The following is a 25,729-nucleotide window of genomic DNA, read 5'->3' on the forward strand; positions in this document are numbered from 1 at the left end:
AAACCAACGAACCCATTATTCTATCCTCCCATTGAGGAGGCTAGAAGGACCCTCCTCTCTGCTTCCAGAGAGGTTGATGGATTCAGAGCCTGATAAATGTAACTGAAAAAAATAAGTCTGTCACATAATTCCATTAATTGAGTTTTTTGAACAATCCTATGTACTTTTTAAAAATTAGAAATTATAGTTTCTGAATTAGATATATGTATCCTTTACTTGAGTTCTTGAAATCATAGTGCATGCACTAACGGGGAAAATGAATGTCTCCATATTATAAATTAGGGGTCAGCAAGCAATGGCCCATGAGCCAACTCTGGCTACTGTCTGTTTTTTAAATAAAGTTTTTATTGAAACACCCTCAATGCCCATTCATTTATGCATTGGCTAAGGCTTTGGTTTACAAAGCCTAAAGTACTTACTCTGTCCCTTTCAGAAAAGGTTTGTACACCTGTTTTTAAAATACCTAGGATTTGTTTTAATCAGATAGGATAAGATAGGCAAACATGGAAAAGAATATCATGAAGGAAGCTGTTAGACTCACAGTTCCCTAAAAGCAGGTGACATGGCACACTATGCAGGACCACATGGGGAAGCACCAAGGTTGGTCAGGAGGCAGAAGGGACAGAGAGGAAAAATACGGGCATGAGTTTTATTTTGATTTCCTTGGAAAAGGCAAGGCAGGGTAAACAGATTTAGGATTGCCAAGATCGAATAATTTCAGCAGGGTCTCTGGGGTTTAGGAGCTATCTCTGGTGGTCTTGTACCTTGCCCTGGGGTGCAGAGACATATTGCTTGCTGGAGTGTAAGAACCAGATAGAAGAGGTGGTTCAGAGTATGGGCTCTGGATTGGTTGGTTTGCATAAGAAAGGCATGCTCCTTTCCTATGAGTCATTTGCTCTCAGAATTAGCTATTCCTAGTAAGAAAAGCCTCTCCCCAGTCAGGGATACCCCAGATGCCAGAGCATCAAGAATACAGAAAATAAGAAAATATAGTTAAAACACCTCCCCTGGCCTGAATCACAGATCAATTTGAGTTGGTTTTGTCAATAGTTGCAGAATTCTGTGCGTCCTCTCACTGTGTTTTTCTTTAATATCTATATTTCTCTGGGGCATAACTCTGAACATGGTCATTCCTGTAAAACAATTCATTTATACCTCTAAAAGAAGGATCACTGAGTTCGTGTTTAAAAAATCAATGTGTGTGTGTATCTGTGTGTGATTACATATATGCATTCATGGAGGTGGTGGGGGGGAAGACTTTTTCTTTTTTTAAGATTTATTTATTTATTTTAGAGAGAGAGTGAGCAGAGGGAGGGGCAGAGGGAGAGGGAGAGAAAGAATCCTCAAGCAGGCTCCCCTCTGACTGAGGAGCCCAACGAGGGGCTCAATCCCAGGACCCTGAGATCATGCCCTGAGCCAAAACCAAGAGTCGGACACTCAACTGACTGAGTCACCCAGGCACCCCCCAAAAGCCTTTTTCATTCAGACTCCAAATATTTAATATTTGGAACTGGTTAATAGCATCATATTATACTATGAATCACAGTGTTCCTAAGGTCCTAATAGCATCTCATCAATTGACAAAGAGGTACTGAATGATAAGCCATGAAAGAGTATGGATGACCCTGCCCATCAGATTCCAGCTGTTGAGAGCAGCATCGTGAGTCTGCCCAGTGGATTGTGGGGTCATGTAGCACCTTGGGTGTTAAAGAATGTCTGATGTCCATCTCCATCGGGTCCCAAGGGTGAGGCAGTTCCTACTTTCGCAGATACAGAAACAGTAGTCTGCAGCAAGAGGTGAGACATCAGCATGGCTTGTGAGACCTGGAGAACATGGCAGAAGGACTTGGAGTCTCCTCTGCTCCCACTCTCGAGAATGTGGACCAAGTGCAGGAAGCAACAGGGCCATCCCCAGTGGTAGACAAGCCAGGCCCTATGTGCTCCATGTCTCTTCTTTCTCATGGCCGGTGTGGTTTAACTTCTCTTTGCCTTTCCTCCAAATACAAAATAACTAGACATCATGGTCTCAGAATCCAACTGAAGATGAATCAAAACTACTCATTTTAAAAATACTCTGCGGGACTCAACCACTCAGTTTAATGCCCAGATACTTGAGGCTTCTGAGACCAATTTAAAACCAACTTACCCCAGGATCAAAAGCCTCTTGTTTTTAGTCTGCTGTAGCAAAATGACTTTAATGACATTTCTGTCCACTGCTCTTGCACGTGGGGAAGTAGGGAGCTCTCCTTCCGGATGAAGGCACGAGCGTGGGTTTTCTGTGAGCTCAGGTGGGCAGAGATATGCTTCAGCGTGGCATCAGCTTATGCGCAGAGCCTGATCAGTGTGCAGGCTAATCTGAAATGAAGTGGCAGTCCTCATGACCTGAGTGGATACACTTATGAATTTGCCACAGGGCTTAGACAACACTCATTCAAACACTAGTTTGAATTTTGTTTTCCTGAGCAAATTGAAAGAGAAGTTCTGCCTTGCTAGAAGAATTCTCCATTATTACAAATATTGATTGCAAAAAGAAAGTGTCCCCCTAACATCGTGTATTTAAGACTTCTTCTACTATGGTAAATGTTAGCTATTAAGAGCAGGGCTTAAAAAACCAAGTATGTTTCAGTGCCAAGAGAACAAAGACATCTGTATTTTTGCTGTGGCGTTGAGATCACATGATTTTCTTCACGGGGCAACATTAGGTACATCAGAGGAATTCTTCACTAAACTTCTCACCCTTCGGCTGGAAACTCCAGGCAGAATAAGACCAGAGTAGACGGGCACTTTCTGAGTGCTGTGTCAATGGCAAACTGAGAAGAGAAACAGGGGCTCCTGTGTGGCTCAGTTGGTTAAGCATCTGCCTTCAGCTCAGGTCATGATCCCAGAATCCTGGGATCGAGCCCCGCATGGGCTCCCTGCTCAGCGGGGAGCCTGCTTCTCCTTCTGCTGCTCCCCTCTGTTCATACGCACTCTCTCTCTCTCTCTCATGTGTGCACTCTCTCTGAAATAAATATAACCTTTAAAAAAAAGAGAGAAGCAGATGTGATGGTTTTGTATGTTTGTATTTGGGGCATCATCGTCACGTGGGATATGTTTATCAGAGTCCCTTTAGTAAAGTAACCTCTCTTACAACCCAAGCCACATGGGGAAAGCCTGAACCAATTGCTTCTTGCTTTAAGTATGTGAATATGTAAAACAAAGCAGTGTGGCTTGTGGCCTTCAGCCGAGCCCAGGGCAGCTCTGCTGAACTGAGTTAGATGTAACTTAAGACCCAAAAAAGCAAGACTGGTGATCTTTCGTGATGCTGCTGTGTACTTGCGTAGTAGACCTGCAGCTCGCCTCTTTCTGAATGGTTTCACGACTCAGAGTGAGTAAGTGCCATATGCCAGGTGGTGGTAATGTTAGCTCAGCAGCAGGGAGGCCTGCAGGAAGAGTGACAGGCGTGCGGGCGAGTGTGTGTGTGCATGTGGACACGTGTGGGAGCGTCTTTGTGCGTGCACGTGTGTGTGTGCATGCATGCTCGCAGAGCCCCACACCCACCCCACTCAGTTCCTGTGGTTGTCCCCCCCGCCCCCTGCAGAAAAGCGACTCTCCCGGGGGATTTCCCACGCCAGCTCGGCAATCGTCTCCCTGGCCCGGTCCCACGTGGCGAGTGAGTGCAACAATGAGCAGTTCCCCCTGGAGATGCCCATCTACACATTCCAGCTGCCAGATCTGAGCGTGTACAGTGAAGACTTCAGGAGCTTCATCGAACGGGACTTGATTGAGCAGGCGACCATGGTGGCTTTGGAGCAGGCAGGTGAGTGGCTGGCCCCCGGCAGGCCCATGTTGCCTGGGCTCAGGGAGCAAGCGAGGCTGGCCTGACTTAGATCAGGGAGCAAGGGAGAGGCATGTTGTCTGACTCAAGTGTTTTCAATTCAGACTCTAGGTACTTGCAGCAGACCCCCTGCTCTGCAGACAAGCTCTGTTCCAGCCCAGCACTGGCCAGTAGGGGTGGATGACAGTGTGGTGCTGAGACCTCTTGAGTTTTCCCTTTGTTCCCAGACCCAACCTGCCTAGGCCAGCCCCCTCTAAAGAGGACTCTCTGTGGTTTTGCCTTACTTTTCTCCTGTTTCCATCTAACCCTCCCGTGGGTGTTGAATGAAAGGCAAGACCATGGGCTTTGAGAAAAATAGGAGACCGTCACTTCCTATGGACATGAGCAAGTTAGTAACCTCCCTGAGCTTCTGTTTTCCTGCAAAGATGGGAAGACAGGTGGTGGCCCGGTGAAGCTATTTGAGTATGAAATGGCACGTGCCTTGTGTGGCTGTCATCTCCTGCCCTCCCAGCCTTCCCGGCCTCCAGGTTGAAGAGACACAAACCCTGACTTCACTCTCCCCCTTTTTCTTGGCGTGTCTTCTGACATCCCAATGAGGAAGAGATCTGGGGAGCAAGCCAGACTTGTCTTCTTTGGAGTTCCTCAGGACAAAATAATTAGTTCAAAACAAATGTCTAAAGCAGATGTAGGTTCTTCCTGAGACAGAGCAAATATCCTATCTTACTCATAACCATTTTCATTATATATCTTCGCAAAATCACATGTTCAGGGGCTTCTTGGACATGCGTCCAGAAGACTTCTATGCCCTTCAAAGGCCTGGCACCTGGAGGTGCTCCTGTGTGGCACCTCCCAGGGGAACAGGAAGGGGAGCCTCTGACTGAGCATGGTGAAGAGACGGTGTGTTCAGGCCTTCAGTCAACTAGTTCTGCTCTGTCAGGGAATCAGGCTTATCTCAGCTCTTCACCAAGACACAACTGAAAATGCCCAAGCCTTTGGAGTGTTGCAGAAGACTGAAGAGAAGGGTCTGTAGTTAGTACAATCTTAACATTGGCAGAAGGACCAGTCATCTCCTACCAGTCCTGGTAGCAAAGAGGCAAACAGTGAGAGTAGCTGATGGAGAAAGCTACTTATAAAAGGTGTGCCTTCTAGGAGAAGAGATTCTGAAAAAATAAATATTCCAACCACCTTCCTCCACCATCCAGGCTCTGACCAGTGCCTCTCACCAGCAGAAGGGCAGAGAGCAGAGAGGCCATTGCTGGGGTCCGTGCAGGTCGGCCTGTGGGTGCAGATTAGAGAGAGCACAGATCTGCAGGGCAAATGGGAAGCATCCAGGAAGTTGACACTTGGGTGTTTTCACCAGATCCAAGCTTCTGTGTATACTTGGCTTCCTTCCATTTCTTGTAGAACAATCCAGGAAACATCTTCATCCACCTGCTCCAAGAAGGAAAGCACAGAATTCACACAGACAAAGGAAGGGATGGTGGTTAGTGGGGCCTTATTAGTGCTGCGCATCCTGGTGATTGGTCTCAGCCACAGGACTCAGGGGAGCCTCACCCATGGGATGCTTGGTTTGAGAACAGGGTCCGCACTCCCAGTAACTCACTGAATGTGATGTTGTGACTGCAGATGACTTATTTCCTCAGCTGCTACAAAGCTGTCAAAAGCAACCCAAAGACTGACACCCACAGCTCTGCTCTGTCTTCTCTCACGGTCACTGACTGATCAACAGTCACAAAACAGTTCACCTGGATTAGCAATAATCCTAAACCACTCACTATGGAGGCTGGCTCTTTTAAACATGCTTCTATGTGAATAATTCAGATACGAGATTTTAAACAAAGGGTTCACTCTTCATACAGAAGTGGGAATTGGTATAGGTTAAGAAAGAAAAGCGTTTCGTGAGCTAATTTCTCTCGACTGCTACCCAGCTGGGACTTTATAACCTTAGGTCCTGACAATGGCTGGTAGCACCAGTAATGGTGGCTGCTTCCTTTGAAGGTGGAGTCCTGGTAAAGGGCGCAGCGCCCCCCTCTGGCACCGGGAGAGCTCCCTCCTTCGACCCTGCCATGCTTAGCAAAATCCTTTACTTCTTTATAATGTCTTTTCTGTTATTTCTCCATATGTTACATTTTTATCACTTACATCTTACCTTCTGGATTTGTATTTTAAAAGGGTACTATTGTACTCCAACCATCCAGCCTTGGAAAGCACCTTTTAAGAACCCAAACTTAACCAAGTGAAGACGCTAAATTCAACACTGTTTCTGTCACATGCCAAGAGGATGGAGAGAACAGGCAGCAGGGATCCCCACCCAGCACTGGGAAGGCACCCCATCCATGCTGCAAGAAGCCTTGGGGAGGCTGGTTGGCTGCCCCCCCCGCCCCCCCCTTTGGGAAAATGCCCCTGGAGCAGCAAGAGCCTGAACATCAGGGCTCTGCCTAGCACAGGGAAATGAGAAACTGAAAAACAATGTAGGCATAAAGAATAAATGTGTTCATTTCCTTAGCATAGAATTGACGCCAGCCTGCCATCCATATGAATTCTGTTGACTTCTTTCTTCACCTTCCAAGCAGGGGTGTGGACTAGATCATCCCTCAGGCCCTTTCTGTGCCCGGATTCTGGTGAGGACCTTGGCTCATGTCAGGTGAGCCCCAGATGGCCCCCCAACCCATCTGGGTGATGAGCATGGCCCACTAGGAGGCAGACTTATTCTCTCCCACCCAGGCTGTGCTCCTGTTGTTCAGGCACCACTGTTAATGTCCATGGGGAAGATGGAGCTCTACCATGAAACAGCGATTTGAGAAAGCTGCTCAGTATTGCCAGGTATAAAGTGCAAATTCCTCCTTGTAGTAATTTAATGCTCAGGACAGTTGTGGATAAGCTGTTGATATACATGTGTTGTACATCTACTATATACATGGGAGATTGATATAGATGTCCAAAAAAATCCACTTGCTCGAGGCATAATTCTAGCTGTCTTGGGAAGGAAATATCATCTCTGTCACAGAGTCTCAGGGTGGGGGGTGCTTTCCCTGCCCTTGGGACTCTGCAGGAACCGGGGTTTATGTGGTCCAGAAAATTGGGCATAAATTGACCTTCATTCAGTTTTGCCCCTGGTCCATCACAGGGGCTTGGCTCTACCTCTCAGTGCCTGCTAAGGCATAGGGCAGCCCATCTATTTGAGGGGCCTCTGTATTGAGTGGGGTGCCGGTCCTCACCTCCCACAGAACCCACAGTACCATTCTCCCAGGCCTTAAATCCCTGCAGGGTACAACCTACTTCCTCCTACCCCATGACAATCTTGCAAGCAACAAAAAGACAGGTCTTCAGTACATACAAGTGCTGACCTGAGAGATGAAGGAAAAATGCCTTTCATTCTTTAATGATTACCTGCCATGGAAAATACAAGAAACCATAAATTTCTCCATCGGATTATCTTGCTTCACTTACGTGTAAGAAGACTCCAAGATCATGGGTCTCTAGGCCTGAGGAGTAAGCATTGGTACCTTGTCCAGAAGCCCACCACTGTGGGCAAGATGGTGTGTGATGCTTCAGCGAGCCTGTGAACCCAAAGGGCAGAGGCATGTCTGTGTAATATAGTAGTTACTGCATACCTGAGAAATTGAAATACAGATGTCAAAAAATATTTAGGCACCCCCTTGACTTGTGGTGTTGAGTCTCGGCTCCATGGAAGGATAGTCAGATTGAAGCAGATCTGCCAGGGAAGTGGTGGGATGTGCAGATGTTCTAAAGGCTTCTGAGTCAGCCCAACGTGGCCAAGTCCCAGGTCAGGTGGGAGAACTTGGCCACATTACTTGGCCTTCTTGAGCCTCACTTTTTTACATTTCGAGTCAGAGATGTGTGAGAGCTGCCAAACCAAGACCAGTTCACCCAACACAACCCTGTGCTCCCATGAAACAGCTCATTGCAGGTGCTGGGGCCATGACTCTAAACCACACAGGTGAAATTCCTGCACTTGCAGAGATTAAATTCTAGTAGGGAAGAAAGACGATAAAAGGGAGACCATAAACGTGAAGTGAGGCGGTGAGGACCGTTGTGGAAGGGGTAGGAAGCAAGGTAGGGGGGTATGAGGAGAAGGGAGGGAGACTAAGGCAGGCCTCTGGAGGGCAGGGGGGAGGGATGGAGACATCCGGCTCTGGTGTTCCCAGCAGAAGGGGCTTGGCCTCAAAGGCTTGCACACTACATAAGGAAGGCCAGGCATGGGAGCAGATGGAACAGGGGTTGGAGGAGTTGGAAAGGAAGGCAAGAGAATGGTAGCCAGGGGCCCAAGGAACCATTGTAAGCCCTGGGGACTAACTGTAGGTCGGAGGTGCAGTCCCAGGAGGATTTTGAACAGGGGAGTGACATGTTTAGATTCGCATTTGATGCATTCTTGTGCTCTGTTGAGAATGGAGTCTAAGGGGGCAAGAGAAGAAGCAGGAAGAGCAAGGAGGAGGTAGCTGCTTTAGTTCAGGGGAGGTGGGGTAGCCAGCGCCCTGGGGGTAGCAGTGGAAGTCACAAGAAGAAGCTAGATACTGAAGCAGGATCTGCTTTGAAGGTGGACCCACGGGACTTGCTGATGTACTGGATGCGGGCCATGGCAGAAAGAGCTGAGTCAAGCATGACCCCAAGAATGTTGCCCTTCCTTAGCATGCAGGTAGATGACAGTGCCGTGGGGAGATGCAGAACTCTGGGGGAGGGGCAGGTTTGGAGATGATGGACAGGTCAGGAGGGGCAGGCTAGGTCAGAGATCCTGGTGAGACTTGTGACATCGCTGTCCAGTTGAACATGAGAGTCTGGAGGTCAGGAGAGGCCCGAGTTAAGGATATAGATGCAGGAGTTAGCAGTGTGAGAAGAAATCCCTGGGGAGAGGTGAGCTTTCATAGCAAGCTCCCACCATAGCCCCAGCACAGTTCTGCTCTGTCTTGAATACCGGGTGGATGAAAGGGTCTGGAGCCGGACAGAAACGCCAGGGAGACAGACACAGAGAAAAACATTTCGGTCCCGGGGGAGGGACTTGCAGAAGCACAGGCAAGACCCAGAGAAGGGGGATCAGTGACCGTGGGTGGGGGGGTCTCTCCATAAGGGCAGTGATATTAAAAAGAATTACAGGGTCACGTTCAGGGCAAGATGTGCTCGCCTTGCTCCTGGAGACTTGTCACGTTTTATTTTCTTCGTGGGTGTTGAGCAAAATGACATCTTATTTTAAACTGTGTGGTAACCATCTGTTACAAAGCTCAAGTTAATTGGTCCCATTATCGTGCATGAATCAGGAACATTGCTTGGAAAAGGCAGAATGAGTGACTAATCGCTCCTCACCCATAATACCACCAGCCTCCCTCGACAGAGTTCACCTGCTATTTTCTTCTCTGCAGGCACTCAGGTTTTGTGGGCTTTTTTCCATTCACAGTGCCAGTTCCCACGTTTGTGTGTCTGTCTTCTGTTCTTAAGTGAAGTTATTGTGTGAGGAGATTGAATGACCGCTCTGTCAAAGCTAAAAAATAGGAACTTTGTGCCATGTTCCCAATCAGACTACTTGTGTGAAGAACGCCTTAATCGTGGGCATCCAACCTGGGTCTGGATGGAGATGTTAGAATAGCATCGAGCCATTTTTGGTTCTCCAGAGGTTGGAAAGCACTGGCATTTATCATAGCTGGGTCATCTTCCCAGGATGGTCACATCTGACTGACAGTCCTAGGAATGTTCTCAACTGTGTAAGAGTCTTGACTTCCGGAAGCCAACTGAAATCAAGCCACTAAGCCATGGCTTCCATCCCCCTAGCCAGATACTAAATTTTGTCATGACTCAGTTACCTTCCAAGTGTGACTAACTATGTGGGCTACAGAGAGATTTAGAAAGTGATACATTCTCCAGAAGAAATTTGAATGAAGGGAAGATGCCCCATTTAAGATGGCATTAATTCTCAGACCCAGAAAGACTTCTAGGTATACGCCATTCCTTCTAGATGAAAGATAACTTCAAGATGTGCAGGATTTCTTCCAGAGGGAAGATGACTTCTGGCCGTGCTGGTGAATTTACACCCCTGAGGCTCCTCTCCTGGGATGCCGGAATGCCCCACCACCAGGTGGAGAGCAGCCCCTCTCCCCCAGGAGAGGAAAGCTGCTTGGGATCTGACACGAACCAGATCCTGCTCATTGAGTATGCCTTCATGGTGTGCCCCATTTGAGGTAGATGAGCAGTTCATGGGCTGAATCACTATTTGTTTTAAGTTCTTGAGGATAATGAGATATCTAAGACACATGCTGGTTTCCAAAGCATCCTCTGCCTGGCCTAGTAGCAACATTAGTGACCAATCCTATGACATATTTTCTAGCAAGTGAACATGGTGGCATATAGGAAGGTAAGAATGAGAATCTGGGCAAGAACATTATCTAAATTGTATAAGATAAGCACCTTTTCAGGTAGCATTCCCACCCCCTGAAATGTCAGGTGCTTTCCCTGTTTTATATAAAGCCTCAGGTTGCTGAGAATGTTGGAAGGCTTTTAATAATTGGGGGGAGATGGTGCTATTTACATTGGATTCATGAAGTGGACAGAAAAAAAAATGGAAGAAATCTATCTTCTAGAGGTTCTGGAGGATGAAAATGGAATCCTACCAAAGGCTTCTAAAAGCTACAGTCTGTCCCCCCACCTCTGGGCAGGGCGCCTCACCTGGCCTGCTGTGACAGGCTCAGGATTATGCATATAAATCAATGTCACTGTGTCCCTCATGATCAGAAGGTCATGCTTTCTCTAGGTCATCCTGCTCCTTTTCCTCCCAGCACTGGAGAGCCTGGGGCTGCTGGGACCCCACCTTTGCAGCTAAGTAACTAAGGTTCCAGCTTGCTTGATAGCTCTTGTTAGGGGAAGCTCTTGGCAAATAGAGACAGCTCTAGAGACCTAGGTGCTTCCTACATGGCCCTCTTCATAACATGCCAGGTTCCTTCTTCAAGACCAGCAAGAGGATCTCTCTCCTCTCTTCTCCCTCTCCCCTTCTCTGCCTTCCTCGCTCCTCCCCTCTCTTCTTTTCTTCTCTCTCCTGTCTCTGACCACCATATCCTTTTTTAAGGTCGTCATCTGATTAGGTCGGACCCACCAGAATAATCTCCCTTTCAGGTTAATTGAAAAGTCAACTAATTACCTCTAAAAAAAAACCCCTTACATTGCCAGGAAATGTAACCTAGTCATGGGGGTGGCATCCCACCCACACTCAAGGGAAGGGGATCCCTCCCCGGGAGGTGGGTATCTTAGGGTCACCTTAGAAGTCTGCTTACCACAGATGCAGTGTTGTTATTTGCATTCTGACAATTCCCCTATGCTTAAAGTTCCAGAATGGAAGCTTAAATCATGTAGAATATATTATGGTCAAAGGAATTTTCCCAACCTTCTCATGTGTCATTAGCCGCTTCACTTGGATCAGTAGTATATCTGGGTTGAATCCCACTCTTGATGGTGTCAGATCCAAAACAGCATGTTTTTGCATCCTCTGAGGAAACCAGGCCTTCTTACTGGGCTCTCTTGAAAGATATGGTCATCTGGAATGGGGTGGGGTAAGCGCTACGATACTGTGCTTTTGATAATAACAGCCGTCATGTATTTGCATAGTATCTACAGTGTGCTAAGTACAGTATTGGTATTAATGACCTCCACATCTCCCATCAGCTGCTCTATGATTTCCACTTTACAGGTGAGGAAGGGGAGACTCAGAGAAGCACCTCCAACCACCTGTGGGCACCCAGCCTATAAAATAGCAGAGCCATCAGAACCGGCTCTAGGTGCCGCCCCCCCTGGCCTTTCCAGGACACCTCCTCAGCTCTGCTTACAACCTTGCAAACTGTAACCTTTTCCCTCAGGCTATTTTCTGCTGAAAAATTATTTTCCAGATAATTGCATGATTTCTTTTCTTGCCATTTGCAATGATGTGAATGGAGCTTGAGTGTATTATGCTAAGTGAAATAAGTCAGTCAGAGAAAGACAAATACCATGTGATTTCACTCATATGTGGAATTTAAGAAACAAAACAGATGAACATAGGGGAAGGGGAAAAAATAGAAGGGAAGCAAACTATAAAAGACACTTAATGATAGAGAATAAACTGAGGGTTTATGGAGGAAGGTGGGCCGGGGATGGACTAAGTGGGTGATGGGTGTTAAGGAGGGCACTTGTTGTGTTGAGCACTGGGTGTTATATGTAAGTGATGAATCACTTAATTCTACTCCTGAAATTAATAGTACACTACATATTAACTAACTAGAATTGAAAAAAATTTGAAAAGAAAAAAATAATAATTGCATGATTTCTTGATTTCCTTAAAAGAACAAAGAAAAGAGAAAATCTCTAAGGGATTGCTCTCTGAGAGGCCAAATATGAAGTAAGCAGCAAAGTCACTCAGTCATATTGCTGATGGCATTGAGCAGAAACATCAGATAAGGAGGCCAAGTGAAGAAGGCCCCACAAATTACAACAGTCCCCAATCTTTGCATCAAACCCTCCTCATTCTGACATGTGGTAACTGATCCTAAAGTTTCATAATATGTAGTGATCAGTGAAGCTCACGTGATATATCTAGTGAGCAGATTTCGTACACTCAAAAAAAATTCATTATCACTATTGTATGGTCACTGTTCTCATTTTTATTTGTTTCTGAGGAAAAAGAAAGCACCAAAAGGGATTCCATTTGGTAATCCAGATATTAGAAGTAAAAAGAAAGTGAGGAAAGTGTCAAAGGAATGGTTAGAAAATAGAACTTTCATGATTTAAAAAGTGGCAAAATAAAATTGGTGGTGGCTAGATCTATGAGACACCAGCCTATCAATAACTCGTGTAGAAATAGGAAAAATGTGATGTTGAAGTATATTTTAGTGACAGTACGTATTAGTGATTTTATGACTTAGTCTTATTTTTATAGACTTTATAGTATTGTGTTTATTGAAGGTGCCTCTTCAATATTTCAGAAACACTCTTGCGTTTCATGGGGAAAATAATGTGGAATGGAAATATTTGCAAGCTGGGGCTTTCCAAGAGTCTTTCATCCAGCAAGCACCAGCTCTCAGGAATCTCACCCCCTGGACGTTTTCTTTTGCTTTCAAAATGTCTTTTCTGGTGCCAGTGGTTTTCAGCTCTCTCTCTCTTGTGATGTTCTCCAGAGCTAGGCTCAACACCCCTTCATATATTTTTTTTTTGACTCCTTATCGAAACATAACACACATACGGAAAAGTGTGAAAACAGTTAAGTGCAGAACAGAACACATTCTAACGAGGACTCCTGTCAAGAAATTCAGATCAAGAAAATGGACTTCTAACAGCACAGATTTATTTGGCCTCTATGTGAACTTTATATAAATGGAACCATGAAAGTGTGAAGTTCTGGATTCTTTCACTTACTTACTATTAAGCCTGTGAGATTCATTCATATTATTAAGTGTAATTATAGTTCATTCTATCACTATCTCATATTGCAGTGTATACATATATCTCAAATTATTTATCCATTATATTGTTAATGGACATTTGGTTTCTTAGGCCAGGCTGCCATAACAAAATACCAGAAACTAGGTGGCTTAAAAAACAGAAATTTATTTTCTCACAATTCTAGAAGTCTCAGATCAAGCTGCCAGCCAATTCGGTTTTTGGTGAGGACTCTCTGGCTTGTAGACAGCTGCCTTCTGGCTGTGTCCTCATGTAACCTTTCCTCAGTACATATGTGCAGAGACAGAGAGAACAAGCTCTCTGGTGTCTCTTATAAGGACATTAATCCTTTCAGATCAGGGCCACAAATTTATGACTTCATTTAACTTTCATTACTTCCTCAGAGGCCCCATCTCCAAATACTACTAGGGATTAGGGCTCCAACATATGAATTTTGGGGGAGATACATTCATCCATAACATTGGTTGTCTCCAGTATCTCATTACAAACAGTACTACTGTGAACATTCTTATAGATTTTTTTGGCGAACATATGTATATATTTCTTCAGATATGTACCTAGGAGTGGTATCACTAGGTCATGGGATTTTACACGTTTAAGCTTTATAACAGTTTTCAGTGGATGTACCAATTTGCTCTTCTGTCTAGAGTTCTGGTTGCTCCATATTATGTCTTTTCATTTTAGTCATTGATGTTTGGGTGATGGGTATTAAGGAGGGTACTTGTGTTGAGCCCTGGGTATTATATGTAAGTGATGAATCACCAAATTCTCCTCCTGAAATTAATAGTAAACTACATATTAACTAACTAAAATTGAAAAAAATTTGAAAAGAAAAAATAATACATTATGGTCAAAGGAATTTTCCCAACCTTCTCATGTGTCATTAGCTGCTTCACTTGGATCAGTAGTATATCTGGGTTGAATCCCGTCTTGATGGTTTGGGATCCAAAACAGCATGGATGTCTACAGGATCTCTGATGATGCCTCCTTTTTCATTTCCAATGTGGATGCCTAGTAATTTCCTTTTATTTTCATTAATAATGTTGCTAGAAACTTCTAAATTGTACTAATTATTCAAAGAATCTATTTTGGTCTCTGTTGGCTTTTTTACTGTACATTTATTTCCTGTTTCTCTGTAATCTGTAACCTGTAATCTCTGCTCTTTGTTTTTTTTCTTTCATCTTCTTCCTTTGGGTTAGATATGCTACTCTTTTTTCTGGCTTCATGAGATGGAAGCTTATGCCATTACGTTTTCTTTGGCAGTGTGATATATAATGCTGCACATCTCTAAAGCAGTAAGTGTTTCTCTATACAGTGTTTTAGCTGAATATTACAATTTTTTGATCGGTTATTCTTTATCATTCAATTTAAAATATTTTCTAATTTCTCTTGCAATTTTTTCTTTGATTCACAGATTATTTAGAAGTATATTGTTTAATGTCTAAGAAAATATGGGATTTTTTAGTGTTTTCTTTTTCCAACGTTACTTCTTCTATATTCAAAGAATATACAATGAATGATTTCAGACATTTAAATTTTGTTGACTTGCTTTATGAAGTTTGGAAAATATTCCCTATGAACTTGAAAAAAAATTGAATTCTGCCCTTCTCAGATATAGTGTTTTATATGTGTTAACTTTTTCAAAGATTTTTATTTATTTATTTACTTGAGAGAGAGAGAGAGTAAGAGAGAGAGCACAAGCAGGGGGGGAGGAGCAAAGGGAGAGAGATAAGCAGACTCCATGCTGAGCACAGAGCTCGACACAGGGCTCCATCCCAAGACCCCGAGATCATGACCTGAGCTGAAACCAAGAGTTGGATGCTTAACCAACTGAGTCACCCAGGCACCCCTTATATATGTTAATTATATCAATTTTGTTGATTTTTGTTGTTCAGATCTTCTCTATCTTTAACTGAGCTTTTGTTTACTTGTTCTACCAGCTAGTGAAAGAGGGGTATTAAAGGCTCCCCTGTGATCATGGGTTTCTCTATGTCTCCTTCAAGTCTATCAACTTTTGTTTTATATACGTTGAAGCTATGTTATTAGGTACATACAAATTTAGACTCATTATTCCATGCTAGTATGCTATGGTTTTAGTTTTGTTTTAATGTGCAGGTCAGATAGCAAAGAATTCTCTACTTTTGCTGGTCTGAAAATGCCATTATTTCCCATTCATATCTGAGGGATATTTCTAGGCTTGGCCAGTCACATAAGCTCTCTATCACATATTTATTCTCTCTCTCCTCATCTCTCCTACAACTACTCCTCCCACCCTCCCTCCCTCTCTCTGTCATACACACACACACACACACACCTTTAAAATACATAAAAGTCATTCTTCGTTTTCAGTCCATATAAAAATAAACTACTGGCTAGATTTGACCACAGGCCAAAATTTACTGACTCCTGATCTATATTACTGTCTTCTACTTTGGGTATATTTACTGTTTCTTTCCTAACTTCTTGAGATGAATACTTAAGTCATTAATTCTTAACCTTTCTTCTTTTCTCTTATAAGCATTTAAGATTCTTAATTTTCCTCAGGTTACTATTTTAGCCACATTCCATGAGCTTTGAAATGTAACATTTTTGTTACAGTACAGTTCAAAAATATTCTTATTTTGATTTTGATTTATTCTTTGACCCATAAATTATTGGAGGTGTTTTTTGATTCCTAAATCTATGGAAAGTACATTAAATATTTCTAGTTACTTTTTTTTTATTATTATGTTATGTTAATCACCATACATTACATGATTAGTTTTTGATGTAGTGTTCCATGATTGTTTCCATATAACACCCAGGGCTGCTTTCAATACGTGCCCTCTTTAATACCCATCACCAGGCTAACCCATCCTCCCACCCCCCTCCCCTCTAGAACCCTCAGTTTGTTTCTCAGAGTCCATAGGCTCTCATGGTTCGTCTTCCCCTCTGATTTCCTCCCCCTTCATTCTTCCCCTCCTGCTATCTTCTTCTTTTTTTTTTTATAACATAAAATGTGTTATTTGTTTCTGAGGTACAGGTCTGTGATTCAACAGTCTTACACAATTCACAGTGTTCACCATAGCACATACCCTCACCAATGTCGATCACCCAGCCACCCCATCCCTTCCACCCCCCACCACTCCAGCAACCCTCAGTTTGTTTCCTGAGATTAAGAATTCCTCATATCAGTGAGGTCATATATGTCTTTCTCTAATTGACTTATTTCGCTCAGCATAATACCCTCCAGTTCCATCTACATCATTGCTAATGGCAAGATTTTATTCCTTTTGATGGCTGCATAATATTCCATTGTATATATATACCACTTCCTTATCCATTCATTTGTTGATGGACATCTTGGCTCTTTCCACAGTTTGGCTATTGTGGACATTACTGCTTTAAACATCGAGGTGCACATACCCCTTCGGATCCCTACATTTGTATCTTTGGGGTAAATACCCAGTGGTGCAATTACTGGATCATATGGTAGCTCTATTTTCAACTTTTTGAGGAACCTCCATACTATTTTCCACAGTGGTTGCACCAGCTTGCATTCCCACCAACAGTCTAGGAGGGTTCCCCTTTCTCTGCATCCCCGCCAATGTCTGTTGTTTCCTGACTTGTTAATTTTAGCCATTCTGACTAGTGTGAGGTGATATCTCATTGAGGTTTTGATCTCTATTTCCCTAATGCCAAGCGATGTTGAGCACTTTTTCATGTGTCTGTTGGCGATTTGGATGTCTTCTTTGGAAAAATATCTGTTCATGTCTTCTGCCCATTTCTTAATTGGATCATTTGTTCTTTGGATGTTGAGTTTAATAAGTTCTTTATAGATTTTGGATACTAGCCCTTTATCTGATATGTCATTTGCAAATATCTTCTCCCATTCCGTCGGTTGTCTTTTGGTTGTGTTGACTGTTTCTTTTGCTGTGCAAAAGCTTTTTTATCTTGATGAAGTCCCAATAGTTCATTTTTACCCTTGCTTCCCTGGCCTTTGGCCATGTTTCTAGGAAGAAGTTGCTGTGGCTGAGGTCGAAGAGGTTGCTGCCTGTGTTCTCCTTTAGGATTTGGATGGACTTCTGTCTCACATTGAGGTCTTTCAACCATTTGGAGTCTATTTTTGTGTGTGGTGTAAGGAAATGGTCCAGTTTCATTCTTCTGCATGTGGCTTCTTCCAATTTTCCCAACACCATTTGTTGAACAGACAGTCTTTTTTCCATTGGACTTTCTTTCCTGCTTTGTCGAAGATTAGTTGGGCATAGAGTTGAGGGTCCATTTCTGGGCTCTCTATTCTGTTCCATTGATCTATGTGTCTGTTTTTGTGCCAGTACCATACTGGCTTGATGATGACAGCTTTGTAATAGAGCTGGAAGTCTGGAATTGTGATGCCGCCAGCTTTGCTTTTCTTTTTCAATATTCCTCTGTCTATTCGGGGTCTTTTCTGGTTTCATACAAATTTTAGGATGATTTGTTCCATTTCTTTGAAAAAATTGGATGCTATTTTGATAGGGATTGCATTAAATGTGTAGATTGCTCTAGGTAGCATTGACATCTTCACAATATTTGTTCTTCCAATCCATGAGCATGGAACGTTTTTCCATTTTCTGTGTCTTCCTCAGTTTCTTTCATGAGTATTTTATACTTTTCTGAGTATAGATCCTTTGCCTCTTTGGTTAGATTTATTCCTAGGTATCTTATGGTTTTGGGTGCAATTGTAAATGGGATCGACTCCTTAATTTCTCTTTCTTCTGTCTTGTTGTTGGTGTATAGGAATGCCACTGATTTCTGTGCATTGAGTTTATATAGTGCCACTTGACTGAATTCCTGTATGAGTTCTAGCAGTTTTGGGGTGGAGTCTTGTGGGTTTTCTACATAAAGTATCATATCATCTTCAAAGAGTGAGAGTTTGACTTCTTCTTTGCCGATTTGGATGCCTTTGATTTCTTTTTGTTGTCTGATTGCTGTGGCTAGGACTTCTAATACTATGTTGAATAGCAGTGGTGATAGTGCACATCCCTGCCACGTTCCTGACCTTAGGAGGAAAGCTCTGTTTTTCCCCATTGAGAATGATATTCACTGTGGGATGTTCATAGATGGCTTTTATGATATTGAGGTATGTACCTCTATCCCTATACTCTGAAGAGTTTTGATCAAGAAAGGATGCTGTACTTTGTCAAATGCTTTTTCTGCATCTATTGAGAGGACCATATGGTTTTTGTTCTTTCTTTTATTAATGTACTGTATCACATTGATTGATTTGTGGATGTTGAACCAACCTTGCAGCCCAGGGATAAATCCCACTTGGTCGTGGTGAATAATCCTTTTAATGTACTGTTGGATCCTATTGGCTAGTATTTTGGTGAGAATTTTTGCATCCATGTTCATCAAGGATATTGGTCTGTAATTCTCCTTTTTGATGGGGTCTTTGTCTGGTTTGGGGATCAAGGTAATGGTGGCCTCATAAAACGAGTTTGGAAGTTTTCCTTCCATTTCTATTTTTTGGAACAGTTTCAGAAGAATAGGTATTAATTCTTCTTGAAATGTTTGGTAGAATTCCCCTGGGAAGCCATCTGGCCCTGGGCTTTTGTTTGTTGAGAGATTGTTGATGACTGCTTCAATTTCCTTAGTGGTTATAGGTCTGTTCAGGTTTTCTATTTCTTCCTGGTTCAGTTTTGGTAGTTGATACATCTCTAGGAATGCCTCCATTTCTTCCAGGTTATCTAATTTGCTGGCATAGAGTTGCTCATAATATGTTCTTATAATTGTTTGTATACCTTTGCTGTTGGTTGTGATCTCTCCTCTTTCATTCAAGATTTTATTGATTTGGGTCATTTCTCTTTTCTTTTTGATAAGTCTGGCCAGGGGTTTATCAATCTTGTTAATTCTTTCAAAGAACCAGCTCCTAGTTTCGTTGATCTGTTCTACTGTTCTTTTGGTTTCTATTTCATTGATTTCTGCTCTGATCTTTATTATTTCTCTTCTCCTGCTGGGTGTAGGCTTTATTTGCTGTTTTTTCTTCAGCTCCTTTAAGTGTAGGGTTAGGTTGTGTACTTGAGACCTTTCTTGTTTCTTGAGAAAGGCTTGTATTGCTATATGCTTTCCTCTTAGGACTGCCTTTGCCGCATCCCAAAGATTTTGAACAGGTGTGTTTTCATTTTCATTGGTTTCCATGAATTTTTTTAATTCTTCTTTAATTTCCTGGTTGACCCATTCGTTCTTTAGTAGGATGCTCTTTAGCCTCCATGTATTTGAGTTCTTTCCGACTTTCCTCTTGTGATTGAGTTCCAGTTTCAAGGTATTGTGGTCTGAAAATAGGCAGGGAATGATCCCAATCTTTTGGTACCAGTTGAGACCTGATTTGTGACCTAGGATGTGATCGATTCTGGAGAATGTTCCATGGGCACTAAAGAAAAATGTGTATTCTGTTGCTTTGGGATAGAATGTTCTAAATATATCTGTGAAGTCCATTTGGTCCAGTGTGTCATTTAAAGCCTTTATTTCCTTGTTGATCTTTTGCTTAGACGATCTGTCCATTTCAGGGAGGGGGGTGTTAAAGTCCCCCACTATTATTGTATTGTTGTCAACGTGTTTCTTTGCTTTTGTTATTAATTGCCTTATGTAATTGGCTGCTCCCATGTTAGGGGCATAGATATTTACAATTGTTAGATCTTCTTGTTGGATAGACCCTTTAAGTAGGATATAGTGTCCTTCCTCATCTCTTATTACAGTCTTCGGTTTAAAATCTAATTTGTCTGATACAAGGATTGCCGTCCCAGCTTTCTTTTGGTGTCCATTAGCATGGTAAATGGTTTTCCACCCCCTCACTTTCAATATGGGTGTGTCTTTGGGTCTAAAATGAGTCTCTTGCAGACAGCATATCGATGGGTCTTGTTTTTTAATCCAATCTGATAGCCTGTGTCTTTTATTTGGGATATTTAGCCCATTTACATTCAGGATAACTATTGAAAGATATGAATTTAGTGCCATTGTATTGCCTGTAAGGTGACTGTTACTGTATATTGTCTGTGTTCCTTTCTGGTCTATGTTACTTTTAGGCTCTCTCTTTGCTTAGAGCCTCCCTTTCAATATTTCTTGTAAGACTGGTTTTGTGTTTGCAAATTCCTTTCGTTTTTGTTTGTCCTGGAAGCTTTTTATCTCTCCTTCTATTTTCAATGACACGCTAGCTGGCTATAGTATTCTTGGCTGGATATAGTATCCTGTATTATATAGGATATAGTATCCTAGCTAGATATAGCATTTAGTGCTCTGAATATATCACGCCCTTCCTTTCTGGCCTGCCAGGTCTCTGTGGATAGGTCTGTTGCCAGTCTAATGTTTCTACCATTGTAGGTTACATATCTCTTCTCCTGAGCTGCTTTCAGGATTTTCTCTTTGTCTCTGAGACCCATAAGTTTTACTATTAGATGTCAGGGTGTTGACCTATTTTTATTGATTTTGAGAGGGGTTCTCTGTGCCTCCTGGATTTTGATGCCTGTTTCCTTCCCCAAATTAGGGAAGTTCTCTGCTATAATTTGCTCCAATATACCTTCTGCCCCTCTCTCTCTTTCTTCTTCTTCTGGGATCCCAATTATTCTAATGTTGTTTCTTCTTATGGTATCACTTATCTCTCAAATTCTGCCCTCGTGATCCAGTAGTTGTTTATCTCTCTTTTTCTCAGCTTCTTTATTTTCCATCATTTGGTCTTCTACATCACTAATTCTCTCTTCTGCCTCATTTATCCTAGCAGTTAGTGCCCCCATTTTGGATCGCACCTCATTAATAGCCTTTTTGATTTCGACTTGGTTAGATTTTAGTTCTTTTATTTCTCCAGAAAGGATTTCTCTAATAACTTCCATGCTTTTTTCAAGCCCAGCTAGTATCTTTGAAATCATCATTCTGAACTCTAGTTCCAACATCTTACTAATGTCTGTATTGATTAGGTCCCTGGCAGTCAGTACTGCCTCTTTTTCTTTTTTTTTGAGGTGACTTTTTCCATCTTGTTATTTTGGCAGAGGTGAATAGATGAATGAGAGAACAAAATGCTAACAGAGTACCAATGTCCCCAGAAAATATTCACTAAAGAAATCAGAAAAGACCTGAAACCAGGGGAAAAGAAAGGGAAAGAAAGAAAAAGATAAAAACAAACAAACAAAAACAAAACAAAACAAAACAGAACATGATCAAATATGATCAGGCTGGTGCATAGATCAGTGCCACACACTAGATTTGGGGCATATTTTGGTCTGTTAGAAGAAAGTGCCTCCCAAAATTTTAAAGAAAGAAAAACTTATATATGTAGAAAAATAAGGGTTAATATGATGAAGGGATGGAATATGACTATAAAGATGAAAATTATAAAAGATTTTATAAAAGGAATTGATAAGATAAGGAGTTGGTTGAAAAAAGAAAGAAGAGGATTTCAAGAAAAAAAGGGGAGAGAATGTGATCAGGCAGGAGACTAGAACAAAGCCATACACTAGAGATTTGGGGTATATTTTGGTCTGTTAGAAGAAACTGTATCCCAAAATTTTAAAGAGAGAACAACTTATGTATATATTCCAAAAATAAGGGTAACTACTATGAAGGGATAGAATATGACTCTAAAAATGCAAAATAAAAATGTTTTTTAAAAAAGGGATTGATAAGATGTTGGTTGAAAAAGGGAAAAAGAAAAACTCAAAAAAAAAAAAAAGACAGTTAAAAAAATTAACTTTAAAAGACTAAAGAATCATCGTAAAAAAGCCGTGAATTCTATGTGCAGTAGTCCCCTAGCGCTGGAGTTCTGCCGTTCTCATTGATCGGTAAACTTGGTCTTGGCTGGCTGTTCTCGCTGATCTTCTGGGGGAGGGGCCTGTTGCCGTGGTTCTCAAATGTCTCTGCCGGAGGCGGAATTGCCCGGCCCTTGCCCCCTCCTGGCTATGTAATCTGCTCGGGTTTGCTCTCCGGGACTTTTGTTCCCTGCGAGCTTTCCGTACAGCTTTGGAGGCGGAGAGTGAAAATGGCGGCCTCCCAATCTCCGCCCTGGGGAAGCCGAGAACTCGGGGCCCCGCTCTTCAGTGAGCCCCCAGAGAAAAGCCGTCAGTCACTCCCGTCTCCCCGGCCTCCGGCCGCACTCCGTGCTCACCCGGCCTGTGACCGCGCGTTTCTATCTCTGGCATCCGACCCCTGGTGGTCTCCAAACCCCACAGATCCCTGTGGTGCACTCCCGCGCTGCTCCTCCCAGGGGAGAAAGGTGAGTCTCCCCAGATCTGCCACTTGTTGGGTCCCTGCTGGAGGAGCAGTGGCCCAGCTGTGCCATGGATCACGGTTTATGACAACCCCGAGCTGAGAGCCCGCGCCTTGGCTCCGTCTCTGCAGCCGGCTTCCCCGCTCTGATACCTGGGAGCTCTGCCACACTCAGGCACCCCCGGTCTTTCTGTGACCCCGAGGGTCCTGAGACCACACTGTCCCAGCGAGGGTTCCCCCCCGCTTAGCCACCAGAGTGACGTCCCTCAGCAGAGCCAACTTCTAAAAGTCCCGATTTTGTGCTCGGCGGCTCTATCACTTGCCAGAAGCGGCTGATGGAGGCCTCCTCCCCCACCATCTATCCTCCCAAATATCGCCTCAGATTCACTTCTCCGCACGTCCTACCTTCCAGAAAGTGGTTGCTTTTCTGTTCAGAGAGTTGTTGCTCTTCTTTTCTTTGATCTCCTGTTGAGTTTGTAGGTGTTCAGAATGGTTTGATCCCAATCCAGCTGAATTCCTGAGACCAGATGAAATCCAGGTCTCCTACTCCTCTGCCATCTTGCTCTGCCCCCTCTAGTTACTTTTGTATTACTGATTTCTTCCTTAATTGCTTTATAGTCAGAGTGCATGATCTATATGACTTGAAATTTGTTGAGGCTTTGTTGAGACTTTTTGCTTTATGGACCAGAATATAATCTTCTTGTCTTTTTAATGTTCTATGTCTGCTTGAAAATAACATAGTCTTCTATTATGGGCTGCATTACTTTATATATGTACATTTGGTCATTTATTGTGTTTTTCAAGTCTATATATTATTTATGTTTTACTGGATCTCTTAATTACTGAGAGATGCATGGATATTTCCCATTGTGATTGTGCATTTGTTCATATCTCTTCTTACTCTTATGGATTTTCAAATCCAGTAAAGTCTGTGTTATTAGCTACAGCAACTAAAGTTATGTCTTCCTCATGAACTGAGCTGCTAAACATTATGAAGAGAGCCTATTTAATTCTAGTAATGTTTTCTTGCCTTTCGGTTTGTTTTATCTGTTACCCTAGCTTTCTTTAGGTTAAAATTGACCTGATGCACAATTTGCCATACTTTTACTTTTAGTACTTTTGTATTCCCATGTTTTAGATGTATCTTTTGTAAACAGTATGTAGTCGATTTATTCTTAAAATCACTTTAACAACTTTTGTCTTTAACCCATGCATTTATTTTTAATGTAACTACTCTTTGTCCCTTTTTTGTTTAAAGAGTTTATTTATTCATTTGAGACACAGAGATACAGAGAGAGAGAGAGAGAGAAAGCATGAGCAGGGAGAGAGGCAGAGGGAGAGGGAGAAGCAGGCTCCTCGCTGAGCCAGGAGCCCGATGTGGGGCTTGATCCCAGGACCCTGGGATCATGACCTGAGCTGAAGGCAGACGCTTAACCATCTGAGCCACCCAGGCTCCCCTTTTTGTCCCTTTTTTATGTGAGGTTTTTTCCTCCCCTTATAAGCCCTCTTTTTGTTGCATGGAAAATTTTTTAATCATTTCATTCTTTTCCTTTTTCTATTATTGAGAGGTTACCCTAATTCATAAAACATACATATGAATTACATATCAGATTCATCAACATCTTTTTTTTTTTTAAGATTTTATTTATTTGACAGAGAGAGATACAGTGAGAGAGGAAACATAAGCAGGGGGAGTGGGAGAGGGAGAAGCAGGCTTCCCGTGGAGCAGGGAGCCTGATGTGGGGCTTGATCCCAGGACCCTGGGATCATGACCTGAGCCAAAGGCAGATGCTTAATGACTGAGCCACCCAGGCACCCCAGATTCATCAACATCTTAACCTATACCCAGACAAAACAGGGAACTTAGACTAGTTTAATTTTATTCACATACCCCCTTTTCCTGATTTATAAGTTATCATTTATTTTAATTCTATACTTTTAATCTCATCAGACATTATTATTATTGTTTTATACAGTGTTCATTTAGACTTACCCATATATTTACCATTTTTGTTTCTCTTCATTTCTTCATGTGTATTAGCTCTTCCTTCTGTTTGAAGTTCATCCTTTAGAATTTCCTTGGGTGACTGCTGGTTTTACTTTCTCCACTTTTTTGAGTCTTAAAATGTTTTTCTTTTACCCCCATTTTTGGAAAACATTTTTGCTGGACAGAAGTTGCCAGTTATTTTCATGGAGCACATTGAAGGTATTATTGCATTGGTTTGTTTTCCATTGTTTCTTTTGAAACATCAGCTGTCAGTCTGCTACTCCTTTCAAGATAACTTTTTTATTCTACTTCAAGATATTTTCTCTGTCTTATATTCTGCACTTTCACTAGGATATGTCAATGAATGAACTAATTTCATTTTTCTTGTTTGGGATGTCTTTGACTTATTAAATCTGTGAATTTTATCTCTGTAGATCTTCCAAAAAATTCCTTAGTCAGGATCTCTTCAGTATTGCCTCTGCATTTCAGTTAGACAGTGTTAGAGCTTTTCAGTATATTCTTCATGTCTCCTAGCCTGTTGTTCATATTCTCTCTTTTTTTTCCCCTCCTCTTAGTTGCATTCTGGATAATTTATTCTGATTTATCTTCATATATATATTTTTTCTTCAACATTGTCTAATTCGATATAAAATTGATTGTGTTTTTTTATTTCTATTATCCCCTTTCATTTTTTTTGTTTTTTAAATTTTATTTTATTATGTTATGTTAATCACCATACATTACATCATTAGTTTTTGAGGTAGTGTTCCATGATTCATTGTTTGCATATAACACCCAGTGCTCCATGCAGAACGTGTCCTCTTTAATACCCATCACCAGGCTAACCCATCTCCCCACCCCCCTCCCCTCTAGAACCCTCAGTTTTTTTCTCAGAGTCCATAGTCCCACATGGTTTGTCTCCCCCACCGATTTCCCCCCCTTCGTTTCTCCCTTCCTACTATCTTCTTTTTTTTTTTCTTTAACATATAATGTATTACTTGTTTCAGAGGTACAGGTCTGTGATTCAACAGTCTTACATATTATCCCCTTTCATTTTAAAGTCCTATTTCTGTTTTCCAAATCTGTCTCTTATTCTTCAGAAATGTTTGTTTCCTTCCTTTGTGTCTTTTCAACATTTTAAGCATATTTGTTTGTAGTCTCTGGCTGACCGTTTTTAGCTTCAAGTTTGTAGATATCTATAATTTTGTGTCTATAAGTCTTTCTCAAGATGGCTGCCTTCCTGTTGGCCTTGTAATTTGAGGTTGTGAGCAGGATATTATCCGTGG

The 25,729-nt window shown here is 42.4% G+C and overlaps 1 protein-coding gene across 1 annotated transcript in view; it reads left to right on the plus strand.

Annotated features, from left to right (window-relative positions):
• Window positions 1-25,729, plus strand: part of OTUD7A (OTU deubiquitinase 7A) — a 156,391-nt gene that overhangs the window by 67,227 nt on the left and 63,435 nt on the right. The window contains exon 3 of the mRNA XM_035024320.1: window positions 3,581-3,799. Coding sequence (XP_034880211.1) covers window positions 3,581-3,799 — 219 coding nt within the window. The remainder of the gene's footprint in view (window positions 1-3,580; window positions 3,800-25,729) is intronic.

This window comes from Mirounga leonina, unplaced genomic scaffold (assembly GCF_011800145.1).
Source record: "Mirounga leonina isolate KUSES-001 unplaced genomic scaffold, KU_Mleo_1.0 Mir_178, whole genome shotgun sequence".
In the NCBI taxonomy this organism is placed as follows: domain Eukaryota; kingdom Metazoa; phylum Chordata; class Mammalia; order Carnivora; family Phocidae; genus Mirounga; species Mirounga leonina.